Raw genomic sequence first — 18765 nt, forward strand, 5'->3', positions numbered from 1 at the left:
GTGGTGGTGGTGGTGGTGGTGGTGGTGGTGGTGGTGGTGGTGGTGGTAGTAAATCCAGTAGTAGTAGTGGTAGTAAATCCAGGTACCCTATGTCTGGTACCTTATAACAATTCTTCCCAGTTATGTTTATGCCATACTGCGTTCCTTATGTCTCCTCCTAGGCTAAAGATCCTTTTTAGCACTTAAGTGATGTACCACATATAAACTGTTCAATCTGAGAAAAACTTCTAACTGCTTCTTGATTGTTCTGGCTAAAGCTTATTATATGATCCCAATAGTTGCCCCATTCAATCATTGATCCAGACCTAAGTTGATAAGACCTCATATCATATAAGACCTTATGCCGTGATCTGAGGATAGTTTTATTCCCAGAAACTAAATTCTAATAGCAGCTAATTCTTTCAGTACAGTAGTATGTTACCTCTTTCATTATGGAATTACAGATACCCTATTTTTTCTGAACTTACTCATGACTTCATTGAGGGCCGGATAACTTCTGTCATACCCCCAGAAGTGAACAACCTGAACTTTCATAGTGAGAAAGGACAGGTGTCCCTAATAACAGGTTTCTTCTGTTCTTTTTTTTTAAGCTGTCAGGTTCTCAGATTGAAGGAGTGTAATATGTGATTTGGGGATATGAGGAAAGAAAGTATATTTTTACAACTATTTATCTTAGGATGGGTTTGCTAATTTATTTTCAGCCTTGAATCTTCCAATAGAGAGTGGTAATTGAGTTTAAAATAAGTTTGGAAATGGTATTGTCATGTGAAAATCAAATGTCAGGGAGAGAAGAAGTCATATTTTAGAAGAAAAGTAGGATTCTCAGCCATATAGCAACAAGCATCAATCATCCTTTAATTCCCTGTCTTACTTCAAACCTCCAAGTCACTTATTCTTCTACATGAGGAAGAACATACCTAATACCCAGTTCCTGCCAATTTGCTTCATGTTCTGCTATTTAAATTCTTTAAACTTGATAACTACCCATCTTAGGGTAGCTTTGTCAAGAAAAAATGGTATCTCTGTTTTGTTTAGCGCCCTTTAGCCACTACAAACTAAAGATATATTCTCTAGCTCTCTTTTTAGGAGTATAGCTAAGTTACGATAGAGGGAAAGGGGGAGTTGGAAGTAGAGAGTAAAAGGCATGTACTGTGGGTCCTCTTCAAAAAGGACCATTTTGTCTGTGTGTGAGTTACTATTTGAAAATAATAACAACACAGTTAAATTCTGTATTCTTTTTGGAGAACATGCCAAAGAAATTCATCATTCAAATTCAGGTATTAAGTTCTACAAAAATTAACTGACCAAAATTTAAAGATAGTTATAAAGTCAATAACCCACAGGAAGACTGGAGGCTTTTAAAATATACAGAATAAATTACACATCTCTGAAAAACAAAACAAACTAAAAATACAGGCAGTTGAGGGCAAGAAAGAACACCAGTCTATTTGCTTATCCCCAACAGTTACCAACCAACCAAACCCCATCCATCATGTTTAGCTGGTAAAACCAAAAGGACTAAAAAAAATATCATCTTTGAGAAAATTAAAGGACAATTTAATAAATGGAATAAAGACTTATATATAGTGTGTCCAGTCAGGTACAAACTGGGAATGAGACAAGCCTATAGAGTACTCAAGTATTACTTTTTAAGCCAGGAACAAATCTTTTTTTTTTTTAAATTGAAAAAAAAATTCATATGGCACTTATTTTACAAAGTGCTTTCCGTGCATTATTTCATCATTGTCAGTCCTGACAGATAACAAACATTACTATTATTCCCATTTTATTAAGTATTATTATTCTCATTTAAAAAATGAGAAAGCAAAAGCTTTAAGAGGTTAACTCACTTGTAAAGAATTATGACTAGTAAGTGTCAGAGAAAATACTTGGACTCATGTTGTCAAATTCCTAATTCACCTGGAAAATCTCCAGGGCTTCTTGAACATGGTGCAGAGTTTATTCAGATATCAAAAAGAGGGGATATCATTGCAACCAGGGGACTTTGTCAGTGAGTGCTTTGAGGGACAGTGGTTTTGGAAGTATTCCTTTTAGCTAGTCTTTTGGTGGGAAGAGTTAGGACCTAGTGAGTGAAGCAGAGTCTTCCCTTTTCCAGGCTAAATGTCACCAGTTCCTATACAGTCTTTATATAGTTATAGACATTATGGAAAGGTAAAAAGCACACAGGGCTTAGGTAATTGGAGATCAAGTCCTAGTTCTACCACTAATAAGCATATAAACTTAGTTTATCAACCCTGTCCTAGCCTCATTTCCTTATCTGTGAAGTGAGGTAGTTGGACCTGATGACTTCTGACCTCCTTTCCTATTTAAAATTCTATGATTTTATTTACCATTTTTTCAAGTACTTTTCTGAGTTCCCACCCTCATTTAGAAGTACTCTAGCTTCTTAATGTCCTGCTTAAACTGCAGCTTCCAGGATAAAATAGACTTCCATATAGCTTGATTTGTTCTAATGCATTGATAGAAGAATGAAGATTTGATTTCCATTATGTTTGGAAAGCCTAGGGACTTTTTCAGTGAGCTGCAAAAAAAGTATTGTTCATGTTTCTGACAGTGATATATAACACAAAGTGTAGGTTGATTTCCCTGTCTAGTTAAGAAGGTGAAAGGGGTGGTGGAGTAACAATTCTCTACTTAAGGTTAACAGGAATGAAGTTTCCTAATAGAATAGAAGTATTTCAACAAGAAAATAAAGAATAAAAATAATCCACAGAAGCGGTACGGTAATGATAACCTCAATCAGGAGGATGAAAGATAGAAGATGAACCCATTTAGTATTTGGTGTTACTTAAAATGTTTGAAGGGCAGCTAAGTGTCACAATGAATATAGTGCTAGCATCCTCAGACACTTAGTAACAGTGTGACCCTGGGCAAGTCACTTAACCTTGTTTGCCTCAGTTTCCTTATCTGTAAAATGAACTGGAGAAGGAAATGGCAAACTGAAAGTGGGGTCACAAAGATCAGACAAAACTGAAAAAAAAAAGTTTGAACCTTTGAGAGCCAGGTTTCTTAACTGTTTTTGTTTAATGGACCTATTTGATAGTCTTGTAAAGTTTATTAACCCCTTCTCAGAATATTGTAATATATTTACAAAGCAAACAACTTATACTGAAATACTGTTATCAAAAGTATTTTTTAAAAAGTTCACAGACTCCAGGTTAGAAACCCCTGCCCTAAAGAGTGAATAGTTTGAAAGACAACCTCTAAGGAAGGAATTTATTGTGAAACAGCTAGGTGGTGCAGTGCTGGGTCTGGAGACAGGAAGAACTCTGAGTAGCATGTGACTTTGGGGAGGTTGCCTAATCTCTGCCTTCCTCAGTTTCCTTAACTGTAAAATGATAGATAATAATTATGCCTATCTCTCAAGGTTGTTGTGCAGGTAGAATGAAATAATATTTGTAAAGCATTTAGCATAGTGCCTGGCACATAGTAGGTGCTTAATAATGCTTATCTTCCTTTTCTTCCCTTCCCCTTCTCCCTTTTCTCTTCCTCCTGCTTCAAGTGATAATGATGTTGTTGCAAAGGTGCTACCAGAAGAAAGGTCATGCAGTAATTGAGGCAGAAAAGATAGATGAGTAGTAATGGTTGGTTATTCTTTGTTAAAAGTACTGAAGTCACCATTTGTCATTCTAACAAAAGGATTTTAGAGTTGTACTGTCTTTTCATGGAATAGATGACTGCATGAATGAATGAATAAATGAATAAATGAATGAATGAATGAAAAAGCATTAACTATGTAATATACTAAGTGCTAAAGCTATAGATACAAAAGTGAGACATTCCTTGCCCTCAAGGAGCTTAGATTCCAGCAGGGTGAAACCTATAGCACACATATAAGGGAATGGCCAAAGAAGGGAATTTCTTTCTAGGGAGTCACAGGGATGGTAAGCAGAATCGTAGGTACAGCTGGGTTTCAGGTGACAAGATGTAAAAAGTAGAGAAGAGGAGAAGAAAGGAAGCCAAGAGAGTAGTAGAGTATCAGCAGAAAAGACAAGTAATTTACAGAAGACAGAATCTAAGAAAAGACCCAGCAGCAAAACCTGTGTCCCCAGCTGTCTGTACACAAGTACACCAACTGCAGGTAATAAAGTATACTGGGCATCTTACTACAAGGTGTCAGATTCAACCTGATGGGTCCTCCTGGAATTGTTAGGCAGGAACAATATGTTATGAGTGAAATATAGCTATGGAAAGACTAGGTATATGTTTTATAGAAGGAAACAGAATAGATAAAATGGAAACAAAGGTATAGAATTGCATATTAATAAGATACAGCCATGTGAGAAAAAACACATGAATCAAAGGTTGGAGGGAGAGGAGAACGATACAGGAAATCATTTGGGTCTGGACCATAGGTTCCCAAAGTGGGTAATACCTCACCCTAGGGGGTGCTGGAATGATCCAGTGGGGTGGTAGCAGCCTTGGGTACAATTGGGGGGCTTTGAATAAAAATAAGGGGCGGTAGAAGGAAGCATAAGAAAAGAAGCGAAGAGAAGAGAATTTTGAAAAACCATTCATACATGTTTCATCTGTTGTGTAACAGAGTTAAAGTCATAGTGGTTACATTATTTTTCAAATAAGCACACAAAATGCAAGTTATAACCAATCAGTTGTCAAATCCACTGACAGGTCTTAACAAGCAAATGTTGACAAGTGCACATTGTCATGCATTGTAGGGAAATCCAGCATGCACCAGCAGGAATATGTGCATGTAATGACTTGTTTACAATACGGTACTATACCATTACATGACGCTATATTGCATCATCAAAATTTCAGTGTAGGAAAAAAAAAACAAATTTACAATAAATTGTTAAATTTAAGATGTCATTTTAAAATATTTTATATTTTTTTGAATTGATGCAAATTTTAAAAAACTGTTAAAGGGTTAAAAAAACTAGATTTGCAGGGAAGCGCTGAGTAATTTTTTTTTTTTTTGAAAGAAGGCGCTGGGCCAAATAAGTTTGGGAACCTCTGGTCTGGACTAATGAAGGGAGAAACAATATTGTTAAGGAACTATAGTTATAGATTGTCTTGACGAAAGAAGGAAATAGATAAGGAGGGTCAAACCTGGCCTTGACTGTAGCAGTAATGGAGCACTTGAATTATCTGGGCAGACTCGCAGGCAGTGCCTCTGCTTCCTTTTCTCTTACTCTCTTCTACTCTTTGGAAGTTGACTTCTGACTCATCATTCAGATGAAATTGCTCTCTCCAAAGTTACCAGTGATCTCTTAATTGCCAGATTGAATGACCTTTTCTCAATACTTCTTGAGCTCTCTGAAGCCTTTGACACAGCCGATCATTATCTTCTTGACATTCTCTAGGTTTTCATGACACTGCTTTTTTCCTAGTTCTCTTCCTTCTTGTGACTACTGCTTCTCAGTCCCCTTTGCTGAATCTTCAACTCGGTCACCTCCACCAACTGTGATTGTTCCCTAAGGCTCTATCCTGTCTTCTTGTATCTTCCCTGTGCACAGTTCCACTTGGTGATCACAGCAGCTCCCGTTATTTCAGTTATTATTTCTATACTGATGACTCTCAGATGTACTTATTCAGCCCTGACCTCGCTCCTGAACTCCCTTCTTACATTTCTAACTGCCTGTTGAATGTCTTGAACAGGATGTCCCATAGACGTTTTAAATTCAAAATGTCCAAAGCTGAACTGATCTTTTCCTTCAAACTTTTCCCTTTTTCTAAAATCTCTGGTTACTCTCAAGGGCACTACCATCTTCCCATTAGCACAGGCATCCCTAGGTATTGTCCTCATTTCCTCCCTCTTACCCCTTTCTCATCCAGTCACCTGTCCAGTCATGTCATTTCTGCCTTCATAAGGACTACACCATGCTGCCTCCATATGCCATATGCACTATTAGGAGCAGCATCCAAAATGAATTTTTCTAGGCAGGGTGTTTGCATCTCATTCTCTACTCAGACTTATTTTTTTTCCCATCTCCATAGAATTGGGAAGAATTTTTTATGATCTATCAGATTTATTAGCAGATAAAATTTTTATTTTTTTGAGAGATAGAAAACATTGCCAAGGAATTGCTAGTTGGAACTGGTTTTCTTTCACATTTCATGAATTAATTCTGGCTGAGGGAATACATATTGAAGTCTTTAAATTAGCAAATTACCCTGAAATTTTTTAGGTAGTGAAATCCCAAAGTTACAAGATGGAACTGAAGGAAGATTGGCTTCAGGTAGGGAGGTATAAGATTATCTCACCCCTTTCCCACTCAAAAAAATACATAAATAAAGGCCATCAAAAGGTTGGGCATCATTGCAGACAAATTCTACAAAACTAGTTCATTCTCACCTTGAATACTTGATGCAGCCCTGATCCTTGCATATTTCAAATAAAGCATTGAAAAAAAAATCAATAGTAAAGCTGCTAAAAATATTATAGACATATTAGCATAGACATTAAAGATTAGTACTAAATGAGCATAATATTGAAGTCTGTGAAATTCATGAACAATATGAATAGGGTGATTGTTATCTTGCTTACCAAATCCTGGAATATTCACTTTAATAAGGATTGTTGAAACCCCAAAGAAGTAAATTTAGGTAGGAAACTTGAAGAATTTGTTCCCTCCAAGAAAAGGAACAGAAAGAAAATATAATTAAGTTCATAAAACCACAGTGTTATTAAGGGAATCAAAGATGTTAGCTATTTCTTTCTCTTTTTAGTTTGTAATTGAGAGTATGTGCTCTTAAAAAAAAAAACAAACAACCAACAACTGCTTCATGAAACTACTGCCGGAAGCTACCAAACTGTAGTTTACTGTCATGACTACTAAATCTACCATTCTTCGATCCTGGAGATTGTGGCCTTGGAACAGGATTGTAGTTCTTATGGATGTGTGGTTTCAGATGAAAATATATGTATGGTTCCACAGAACCACTGGAAATACCGTTCTAATTAATAGAATTGGTACAGCAGTCATTTGGTCAATATCATAACTTTTCTGCAGTACAGTATTTTTCAGTAATTTAGTTTGAATGCAATTTTCAGACATAAAATAGAGAAAATTAAAATGAGGATTATTATTTTTCCAGTATGGGGACCGCTATATTTAGTTTTTAAGGTTATGATCTCCTTTGTAGGTAGTATGGCAGAGTAAGACGTGATCTGAACTCGAAATCAGGAGACACCAGGGTTTGAATCCTAATTCTGCTACTTAAGTGCATGACTCATGGCATGTCACCCTTTTGAACCTCACTTCCTTCATCTGTAAAATGAGCATATAATACCTGTACCACCTACCTTAAAGAATGCTGCACAGAAGTTCTTGGTAAACATTAAATCACTGTGCAAATGTATATTCTTTTTGTTGTACAGAAGCACCTTTGGAGGCAAAAGAATTGTCAAATAATAATGACCCCAAGCCTACTCATAAATGTCCTCATTAAAATTAGAATATGAAGTAGATTTCTCCAAGTCCCAAAGATGAATGAATGACTGGAATAAAATTCCCATGGAATATTCAGGTGAACATTTTCTAAAGTAGAATCATGATGGTCTATCATCCTTAAAAAACTATCATGGAAGAGTTGCCAAAGGTGATTCCTAGTTATTTTTTCACTCTCTATATATACACATACATACATGTATATATTTATAATGATATGTATATGACTGTATACATACATACATATCTCTGTCTCTATATAGTCTTGGGTTTTCATCACAGCTGGCAGTTAATAGCATTATCACTTGTTATTGCATTGTAGGTAAAATTTGTAAAGTACAGCCCACAGATTAAAAAAATAAATTAATGCAGTTTTTGTAAAAAAAACAAAACAAAACAAAACAAAAAAAAAAACCATGACAGCTATTGTGAGTGGCTTCCTGTTTTGGCTCCTACCATACAATAAAAGTGAGAGATTTCCTCAGTTTTGAACTTGAATTACTGCTTTTCCTGGTCTCAGTACCTTGCTACCAGATATTCTGTAAGGAAATGCTTGTACCAAGTAAATTATTCAAGAAATATTTTATTTGCAGGCTTATTATAACTTTATGTATCTTATATATATTTCTATCTCAATTAGATCATTGAAGTTGGACTTTGTGAAGTTTTTGAGTTGATCAAAGAGACACGGTTTTCTCATCCGTCCCTGTGTCTTAGGAGTCTGCAAGCTCTGCTTAATGTGTTGCAGGGTCAACAACCGGAAGGCCTCCAGTCAGAACCACCTGAGGTTCTTGGTAAGATCTCATACTTGTTGAAAAGTGATTTATTTAACCAAGCATTTGCTCTAAGTAAGCATACAAAATAGTGTGAAATTTCATCTCTGATTAATATGATTAAACAGATAAAAAGAAGGCTTAAAGACTTTCTTCTTTCATTATTGTCACAAGTGCTATCTAGGAGTCACAATTTAGTTATAGAAAATGTTTCTTTATAATGATAGTAGTTGATAAAAATAATATAAATATCCGCATATAACTCTGAAAACTTGTCTTGGTTGTTAATATTTAAACTTTTCTCATCAAAACTTTTTTTAAAACCAGAACTGTTAATGGGATTTATGCAAAATTTGACACACACACACACCCCTCCCCCCGACTCTGGCTAGCACTAGTGTGATGGGGTGAGATGATTTTTAAAAATGGAAAGAGAAGAGTGAGGGATTAGAATTATACACAAATATATCACATAGAAATAGTGTTGAATTTGGAGTCAGAGGACCTAGATTCAAATTCTGTCTCTATTACTTATTATCTTTGTGACCCTGGGCAAATCTGAGAATCTCTAGCTTCCATTGAGGCTCAGCTCAAGGGCCCTCTTGTACCCAAGGCCTATCCAAGTCCCCTCAGTTGTTAGTGCTCTTCTACCCTGAAATAATTGTGTGTACATTTCATTTTTACCTACCTGTGTGCATATTTTTCTCCCAGTAGAGTATAAGCTACTCAAAGTCAGGGACTGCTTTGTTTTTGTTCTGTGTCCCCAGTACCTAGAACACAGTAGACATTTAATTAATGCTGATTGATTGACTAGCACTTAAACTAAGTTTTCTCATCTGTAAAATGAAAGGGAAGGACTCGATAATTTCTGAAGTCTATTCCTAGCACCAAATCAAATCTGTGATCCTGTGATTTTATACCAAAGAATCAGTCAGTAGGCATTTCTATAATCAAGACTAAAACAATTCGGTGGCCTTAAAGAATAGAAGCATAAACAGAAGCAAAACTTCTGAATAGATGGTTTTCCCCTGCTGTTGACATTGTCAGTCACTTCCTATGTGCAAGACATATAATATAAATGTTACGGAGAGAGAAGCATGAGGCCTTGAAAAAAGTAGTTCACTGTTAGCATGTTTAATAAAGTTAACTGCACTGAGTAATATTTCACTTGTGTTGTAAATTCTGTTCATTCTTCTCCCAGATCAGATTCATCTTTAACTCCTCTCTTTTCCCTTTCCTCATCCATTCAGTTGTCCATGTCCACCTGCCAGTACAGTTTCACTTGCAGCTGTCCCTTTCTTCCCCCACTACAGCCATTGTAATTTACTACCTCATGTCTGGATTTCACGCCTCATTTCAGCAGTCTCTTCCTCCGTAGTTATTTCCCTTTACACCTCTCACTGTACGAGGGCAGTGTACCACAAGGGACAAGAGTATAAGATTTGGAGTTAAGAAGACCCAGGTTCAGATCTTGCTACTAACACTGACTAACTCTCTGTGCCTTAGTATTTTCATCTATTACACTGGTATCAAAATAGTTGTAGTACTTACTTCTCAGGGATGCTTTGAAGGTCAAATGAGATAATATATAAAGCATTATGAAGATTTTAGAGCACTGTGTAAATCCCAGTATTATCTTTATCTACAGATCTGATCAGGTTACTCTGCTTCCTCAAACCTTTGAGTATTTTATTTTCCAGCCAAATTGTACCTCTTGGCATTCACTGCTCTCTTTTCTTTGGCTCACACTGTTCCTTATACTTTCCTACCCCATATCTAACTTAAAATCTGTGTATCTTCTGCATGTTCAAATGCCACTTTCTGAATGAAGGCTTCCCAGATCTCCACTATAATCCATACCCCAATCCCCAAGTAAGAAATGATCTTTCCTTCTTTGAAACTCTCATAGTATTTTGCACCTTTCTTTTATCTAAAGTCTGTTTTATTGTTGCAGTTATTTATATGTTGTACTGACAAGGCTTTAAGCTGAGGGAAGAACAGGATCTCAGTTGTCATGTCTTCCTCAGTACCTGACAGAGTATTTTACATACATTAGGCACTTACATGTTGATTAACTGAATGAATACCATGCTTTCCCCATCACTGCACCTTCCTTCTCTGACTAAGCATTATACATACAAGTTAATTGTGAAGAACAGTATTTTTTCTTCTAGTCCAGATGATTTGTTGGAATATGTATTTTATTAGCTATTCATTTTGTTACATGTGGGACTAATATCTTGATATTTCAATTTTGTATGCCACATAAAAAATAAACTTTTTAAAAAAGAATTATGTTACCAGAAAGATCTGAGAGGATTGAAATGTGTTATTTTAAGAACATGGTTAGTAGATATTGTTGCCTGCCAAGTGATTTGTCAGATAATAGTTATAGGAAAGAAATCAAAAGACCATTGTTTTTCATTAATAACTTTATTTCTTACCTTCTGATATCTTGCAGAGTTGCAGCATGGTATAGTAGAGAGCTGACCTCAAAGTTAGAACAACTGAGATTTTAGTCCAGCCTCTAACATGTAAATAGATGTGTGACATTATCCAAGTCACTCAATCTTTCAGTGCCCCAGGCAACTTGCTAATATAACTTGTAGAGCAATTGCTGTTCTGTCTTTGTAGAGGAATTTTCTTCACTGGAAATTTCCTATTCGAATGAAATCACAGGCCAGGACCAAGAAAAAAACTTCCCAAATCCATCTCACATACTTATGAGTTTGCTGTATTGTTGGATTTTATTAAGTTTTTTAAAATTTTCAGGCCCTTTAATCAGTATTTTCTTTTTGACCTAATTTTCCTCTTCCCTGAGTTGTTTAGCACCATTGTTCAGTAATTTTATTGTACTTTTCATTAATGGGTAACCATAATGCCCAAGGATTAGTATTCCAAACCTTTGGAATACCACCTCCACCACCCCCAAGAGCAATATTTAGAAATTAAAACATCTTATTATGAAAATAGTTTTGACCTCATGAACCCCCTGGGGTTCCCCAGGGGCTCTTCAACCACACTTTGAGAACTACTATTCTGGGTGAACAAATGACATGTTGTTATTCACCAGGAGATACTGTAGTACTGAACTTTGTATCTACCTACAGTGGTCCATAGTTATTGATATAGAAGGCTTCCCATCTTCAAAAACTACAAGGGATACTCAGCTGCTCCTCTGGTTAGCTTACTTCTGACATGGTAGAGGATTTCCATCACCCTTGTGGTTTATTTCCCAGTTGTTTTTTAAGGAGCCCCGAGATGCTACCTTCAGACCTAAGATCCTCCCAAGTACTATCTTTCCCTGCTACAGAATTAATATCACATTGACAATAGAATAAGTACTTTGGGAGATAAAAGACTTCATTAATAAAGAATAAAAAATGGGGAAAGTTGAACAAAAACTGACCAGAATATCAAAAAAGATTGACAGGGACATGCACTATTTCGTACTTACAGCCACCACCACCTCTGTGGGCACTAAATTCTCGGAACACTTTTAACAAACTGGACACACATGTCTGCAGAAGAGCCACAAGAATTAAGTTTAAACCGTGTCACACAAGTTGAAGAACATGGGGACAAAAAAGCCAAGGGTAAACTGAGAGACATGGTCAATGACTTTAGATATTTGAAAGACTTCTCATAGTTATGTAGCTAGTTAGCTCTTGATTCAATGTAAGGAAAAATTTCCTAGCAGTTAGAGCTAGTCCAAAAAGAGACTCGGCTCTTGAGAAGTGGTAAATTCTTTATTATTAGAGGTCTTCATGCAGAACCTGGATGCTTCAAGTAGAGACAATGGTCTTTTGATTTCTTTCCTATAACTATTATCTGACAAATCACTTGGCAGGCAACAATATCCTATTAACCATGTTCTTAAAATAACACATTTCAATCCTCTCAGATCTTTCTGGTAACGTAATTCTTTTTTAAAAAGTTTATTTTTTATGTGGCATACAAAATTGAAATATCAAGATTTTTGGCTTGTTAGATAAGGAGCATAGTGTCAGATGGATTAGTTTTGAGATGAGGGTTTGACTAGATAACCTCTGAGGTCCCACCCACCTCTAAAATTCTAAGATTCTCTGACCCTGGGACCTCAGACAAATTACTTAATGTCTAGGTCTTAAATTTATTTAACCTCTAGTTTCTTCATCTGAAGATAACGATTCCTGCCTTGTCTCGCAGGGCTGTTTTGGATAGAAAAGTGCTGTGGAAAGGTATGCTGAAAAGATTTTAAAAATAATATGCGAATAATAGGTGGGATATTAGTAATAAAACAAAAGCTGTGTGATAAAAATAAAAACTTATTATCTTACCAGTTTGTGCTTCACTATGTTAGCATCACGGTAATTATATAACTTTCGTTTGTTATGTTAAAGATTTGCAAATAAGTACATACAAAGTTATGGCTCCACTGAATTTTTTTACATCAACTTTATAAGAGAAACCATTAATGTAAAATGAAATCTGTGCTTACTTCTTGCATGATTCAATTCTTCCATAAGTGAATTGATAACAGTGTTTTAAGTGACTTTTTAAGCAAGTTTCATAAAAGCTGTAAGTTTCATTTTACTTATATTTAAAATGAGGGAGCTAAATCAAAGATAGTCTTTAATGTTCTTTTTAGTTCTGTTCAAATTGACTTTTGGGAAAGAAGAGTAAAGGGGAAAGAAATTATGTTAGTATATGTAAAATGTATTTTACCTGTGCTAATTTAATAGAATTTTATTTTATCCACAGAGTCTCTTTTCCAGCTCCTTTTGGAAATTACTGTTCGAAGTACTGGAATGAGTGATAGTACAGGACAGTCCCTGACTGCACTTTCTTGTGCTTGTCTATTTAGCCTGGTAGCTTCTTGGGGGGAAACAGGAAGAACTCTTCAGGCTATATCTGCTATCCTCACTAACAATGGCAGCCATGCTTGCCAAACTATTCAGGTATTTCATACGTATTTTCACTTTGATATTTAAACACTATCTGCTTTAGATTTCCTACTTTGTCTTGCTTTTCGAGTTGTTTTAAGTCACTAACTTACACAGAATTATGTATTATGCATCATTTTCATATTTTTAAAATGCTGTGTTTTAATAATTGCCTTATCTATGTTGTGTATTTGAAGTCATGTAATGTAATTTTGTACCCACGTAGGTGCCAACAATTCTAAACTCTCTCCAAAGGAGCGTACAAGCTGTTTTGGTGGGCAAAATTCAAATTCAGGACTGGTTTAGTAATGGAATTAAAAAAGCAGCATTGATGCACAAGTGGCCTTTGAAAGAAATTTCTGTAGATGAAGATGACCAATGCCTACTTCAGAATGATGGTTTTTTCCTCTATTTGTTATGCAAGGATGGATTATACAAAATTGGCTCTGGATACAGTGGAACAGTGAGGGTAATATACTCTTTGTAGTTAAAATCCACAATAGAAGATTCTTTGTATTTTTTGTGACTTGCTTGACTTTTAAAATACCTTTTAATCTAATAGTAATGATGAGCGATTTAAAAAAAACCTACTAATTAAAATTCAATGTTAAATGTTTTCCTTTTTTTTGTATTGTTCTCTTCATTTGTTTTCAGCTAACTATAGTCTTTATAATAATTCTAGATGATTAAGTGATAACATATGGAACTGCCATTTGAATAATTGTCAGACTAACTTTTGTTATCTTACAGGGTCATATATACAATTCTACATCCCGCATCAAAAACAGAAAAGAAAAAAAGTCTTGGTTAGGTTATGCTCAGGTAGGACAATGTCTAAAACAAGACAAACTTTTTTTTTAATCTTAGAAGCTTATTGTTCACATATATTAAGAATGAGAAACATACTTTCCCAGTATAGGAAAAGAAAAAAAGTACTATATCTAATTGTTGTTTTTGTCAACTATGAAATTCTGAAGTAAAAGTACAGCAAACATTCTATTCCATTTAATATTTTCTTTGTTTTATAAGCATTTTTAGGGGGAATGAAAGTTTATAGTTATGTATCAGGGAAGGAAGAATGAATTCCTTTTGGTATTATTTATAAAAGTAAATATCATTTTAAAAGAAGTATTGCCTAATAACAACTTGAACAAATTCTTTGAAAGTAGTAGTCTCCATAACAAGCAGTTTTGTGAATTAGATATTATTAAATTTATTGAAAAGAGAATTGTGGGAAGCCATTATTACAGATTCTTTAGTTGTTTTTAATTGCATCCTCAAAAAGTTTACTTCTTTCCAATATAGTAAAACAACATATAATGCATATTTTTACTTTTAAAGTATCTGATTATGTTGATTTCCCAGTGTACTCACTAGTTTCAAATCTGTTCTCCAGTTAACAATGAATCTAAATAATCATTCATAGCAATTTTTCATTCTCAATAGAATTATTTATAAAAATAATGTCCCAGAAGGAGTTATAATCTGACTTTACCAAATTTGGGATAAAATCTTTTTAAAAATCTAAAACAGGATCACCTTTGAAATTTGCATTGAATAATTATTATCTGCCTTGAAAGTTGAGAAAGAATTTATATTCTACTGGGAAACATTAATTACTATTTCTTCTAAATATGCTTTATATTTTCTGAAAAGTGCCTTTTAGGAAATATACCTTATTTTTCAACATGACAAGTTTAGTTTAATGATAACTATAACTAGAACCATGGCTTTATTCATTCTTTTAAATGGTCTCTTGTAATTTGTTGAATCACTTTTTCTCAAAATAGTTGTTAAATTATAATGCTAATTTGTATCCTTACTTATTTTAAAATCTGCTAAGGTAGTCTTGGACATAATTTGTGTCTCTTTGCCAAGTGAAAGTACCTCTTCACTTATTGGTTCGAATGATTAAGTATATACTAAGTAGTGTAGCATCTATCCCATTATTAAAATGTATATGTGTTCTTTTGTGTATATTTAATAGCTATAGATATGTATAGATAGATAATAGCTAATATCTATTTATCATAATCTTCAGAGAATATAATATAGTTCTATATAATTGTAAAACAAGATACTTTAGAAATGCAAAATATTTTATAACCCCTAAAATGTTTTGTTATTATCAGGGTTATTTGTTATATAGAGACATGAATAATCACGGCATGACAGCCATAAGAATAAATCCTGAAACACTGGAACAAGATGGTACTGTAACATTGCCAGGTATGTTATTCTGGTGTTGATATTATATCTTAGCAAGTGATTTATAAAAAAATTTGTGGATTAGATTGTTTAGACATATGAATGAGGAAGCATTAGCAAAAAATATGCTTGAAACTGGGTTCCAGGACTATTTCAGACTGAAAAAATATGAGTTTGTAAATTTGATGTATTTGACTCAAACATATGTATTGCATATGTATAATGCCACATATAAGATATTTCTTTTTAATTAAAATTTATAATAAATTTTTCTTTTTTCTAAAACCTGATGTTTTAACAAAAAATATTTAAACAGTTGAAATAAGGGAGGTTTAATATTTGAATTTATATTACAAAATTCTTACTAGTAGTGTATTAGTGATTGCCATGTAATCTTGGGCAAATCACCTTCTGCCTTTATTTTTCTTTTTATTTTAACAATAAGATTTTATTGGAAAACCTGATTTGACAAACGGGTATTTTGATTTTTTTTTTTCATTTAAAAATACTTTTGAACCACAAGTTAATGTTAAATATATGCAAGGCTTTTAATTTTTTTTACACCTATGTCATACAGTCATTTTAGAAAAGAAAACTTAGTCTATCAAGCTTTCAGGGACTTGATTCATTTTACCATAAATTTTAATTACTAGTACTATATGAATTTATATCTTCATCTGTGAAGTGACAGTTATTTATATTTTGAATACATTGTGAGCCTACTTTTCCAATGCTTTTTGTTACATTTTATTTCCTATTACTACATGTAATAACTGTTCTGATCATTATATGCTGTTTTAAATTTCAAAAATATTTATATTGCGTGGTTAATTTGAATGATATCTTGGAAAATTATTTTTCCAGTTGCACTTCCATTTTATAATAAGGCAACTGAGACCCAGCCTGTTTCAGATAGTTACTTACTCTCTATAATAGAGAACAACTATATATTTTGGATAGTTAGTATTCAATTTCAAATAAAATTGAAAGGTTCCTTTCATCCCAGGTCCTCTGACCATACATTTTTCCTGTCTCTAAGTCTCCTTTTTGAATGACCGCTTCTTACCTGTTTGAAAACTTCCCAGAATTGTCCTCATCATTTTACTGTCTGAAAATAAAGATGAATAATCCAGTTATTAATTGTGAATTCTTCTGCATTGTATTTTGTGTTATGTAAGATGAAGATAGGTCAGAAGGGGTTGCTTTAAATACTTGTATTTCATATGCATGTGTAATATTTAGGGGAAGAATGGAACAAAATCCATGGTGGTGGTGGTGGGAGGTGGAAATCCCCCTTCTTCTGTTTCTTATGCACTGATAGAAGCTTCTAGAAACATTCTTGGAAAATAAATCCATCTTGTCTTACACTTTTTTAAGAAGGACAAAAGAAAAATTTGAAACTGTTGGAAAGAAGACTCAGCCTTTCAAACCTAAGAAGAAGCTGCTGCTTTCATTTTTCTGATACTTTCACTTCAACTCCTCTTTGGATAGTGTCAGGTTTTTTGGTGGGGAAAAGTGGGAAGTGGCACCAGGGATGCCTGTAATCTTTAGATTTCTAATCAAGAAATAGAAGAATTCACTTAGGATTACAGCTGGTGAACTACCTCTTTAAAATGGATATTAACTGAGCTTCATGCAGCCACTTGTAGCCTGTATTTTCTAGAAATGTTTTTGGCTTTTATAGATGGCCAGAAAATGCCATAATTAAAAGAATATTTCCTCAACATTCTGTAGTGTTTGTTCTGGTTTTATTTTAGTGTGTAAAGCTCTAACCATATTGACACTTTATTCTTTGTATCCAGGAACAGCTTTAATATTATGTGTCCCTATGTCCTTTTATTGTCCATGTCTGATGATGGGCTGCCTCAGACCATTGAGCTGCTTTCCTGCGCCAGTCCATTCCTTGTCCCTGCTTGTTTCTGAAATAATGAGTTTTTCTTCTTTGCTTTTTAGTTTAAAATCTTACTGCTTAGAGCTTGAGAAGCATCTTTCTTGTACTTCTTTGTATTCTGTACAGTGGAATAGGAACTCTTTCTTTCGATTTCTCCTCTCTTTGATTATCAAGTCTCTTGGGCTTCCAGTGGGCCTTGTCTCCCAGTTTCTATTTCCAGTTTGTGATCACTGAAATTCTCTGTTTGGGTAAGGGTCTGCCTGTGTTTTGCATATTTATAATAAGGAAGTATGCTAGCTCCTGGGCAAAAATATATAGTAATCCAGCTTGTTTGGGGTCCTTTACTGCATTCCAAGAAAGGAATTGTGTGTTTCTTTGATTCAGGTGCAGCTAGAAATGGAATATTCTTTTTTTTTACAGTGATTAATGGAGGGATAGTGCAGTTGTCAGCAATTATTTTTGAGAGAGAGAGAGAATGTGTGTGTGTGTGTGTGTGTGTGTGTGTGTGTGTGTGTGTGTGTTCTTTATGCTTGCTGAAATTTGTTTTTCCAAAAGAATACTGTCTGTTTAGAAGCTAAATTTGCTTGTGGTCTGTGTTACTCAACAACAATCACTAATACAGATCCCATTGGTGCTTCTATAATGCAGGTATCCCTTGTTATACAAACAAACTTGATATGTAGCATATTTTTAAAATATAGAGTTAAAACTCCAGTTATTCATATGTTAGATAGGGACATTACTGATAAAATATGATAGAAGCTTGTTTTTAATAGTTAATTATAAATAAGCAAAAGCAGAGCACAAACTCCCAATGAAAGGATCCTGGATTCTGGACAGTGCTGGAAAATATAAGAAATGATTCAAAGAAAATCTGAACTTCAGGGTATAGACTGCCAATATAAATATATGTAGAGATTTGAAGTGTCACTGGATTTTGAAATGTGTGTATCTATAAAACAAGGGATATCTGTAATTGGACAATAATAGACCCCAATTATAAAAAAGCTTTAAGTCCATCAGTATTTTTCAATGGCACTAACCACAGTGGTGTCTGTGAAAGGGTAGATTGTTGCCAACATCGCATGTGGTTGTATTGCAATGATAATAATCAAAATTATCGCTTGTTCATCATGGTGCATGAATACTACCAGACTATATCTAATAAGAATTAATTTTGGAGCTAGGTTGACACTGAGATCTTTGAGTATTAAGGACTGAAGAAATACTTTTAAAACCACAAAAATTTATAGGTAGTCTTATTAACTGAATTATTTAGTTTGTCTTAATTATGTTGAATTCTTTATTATAAATTTCAATCTCCTTTGAGTTAAAACCTATACTTATTCCTTGGAGAACTCCCATTGTGACATCATCAGAGGAATAAGGTCCTTTCTGGGTTGTGTCTTTGTGTTATAATATAATTATTTTTTATTCCTTCTGTACAGATTGCCACACAGAAGGACAAAATATTTTATTCACTGATGGAGAATATATTAATCAGATAGCTGCTTCAAGAGATGTAAGTAATTTTG

General features: G+C 34.3%; 1 protein-coding gene across 2 annotated transcripts in view; it reads left to right on the forward strand.

Annotated features, from left to right (window-relative positions):
* Positions 1-18765, forward strand: part of MYCBP2 (MYC binding protein 2, E3 ubiquitin protein ligase) — a 269948-nt gene that overhangs the window by 16040 nt on the left and 235143 nt on the right. Inside the window, exons 3-8 of one of the 2 annotated variants that reach the window (XM_027844542.1) lie at positions 8074-8227; positions 12950-13146; positions 13358-13600; positions 13882-13953; positions 15264-15360; positions 18679-18752. In XM_027844542.1, the coding sequence (XP_027700343.1) occupies positions 12997-13146; positions 13358-13600; positions 13882-13953; positions 15264-15360; positions 18679-18752 (636 nt within the window). In that variant the 5' untranslated portion in view covers positions 8074-8227; positions 12950-12996. Of the gene's footprint in view, positions 1-8073; positions 8228-12949; positions 13147-13357; positions 13601-13881; positions 13954-15263; positions 15361-18678; positions 18753-18765 lie in introns of those variants that run through there. The other variant, XM_027844541.1, reaches the window with a different exon arrangement.

The sequence above is a fragment of the Vombatus ursinus genome, unplaced genomic scaffold (assembly GCF_900497805.2).
Source record: "Vombatus ursinus unplaced genomic scaffold, bare-nosed wombat genome assembly UNPS02014942.1, whole genome shotgun sequence".
In the NCBI taxonomy this organism is placed as follows: domain Eukaryota; kingdom Metazoa; phylum Chordata; class Mammalia; order Diprotodontia; family Vombatidae; genus Vombatus; species Vombatus ursinus.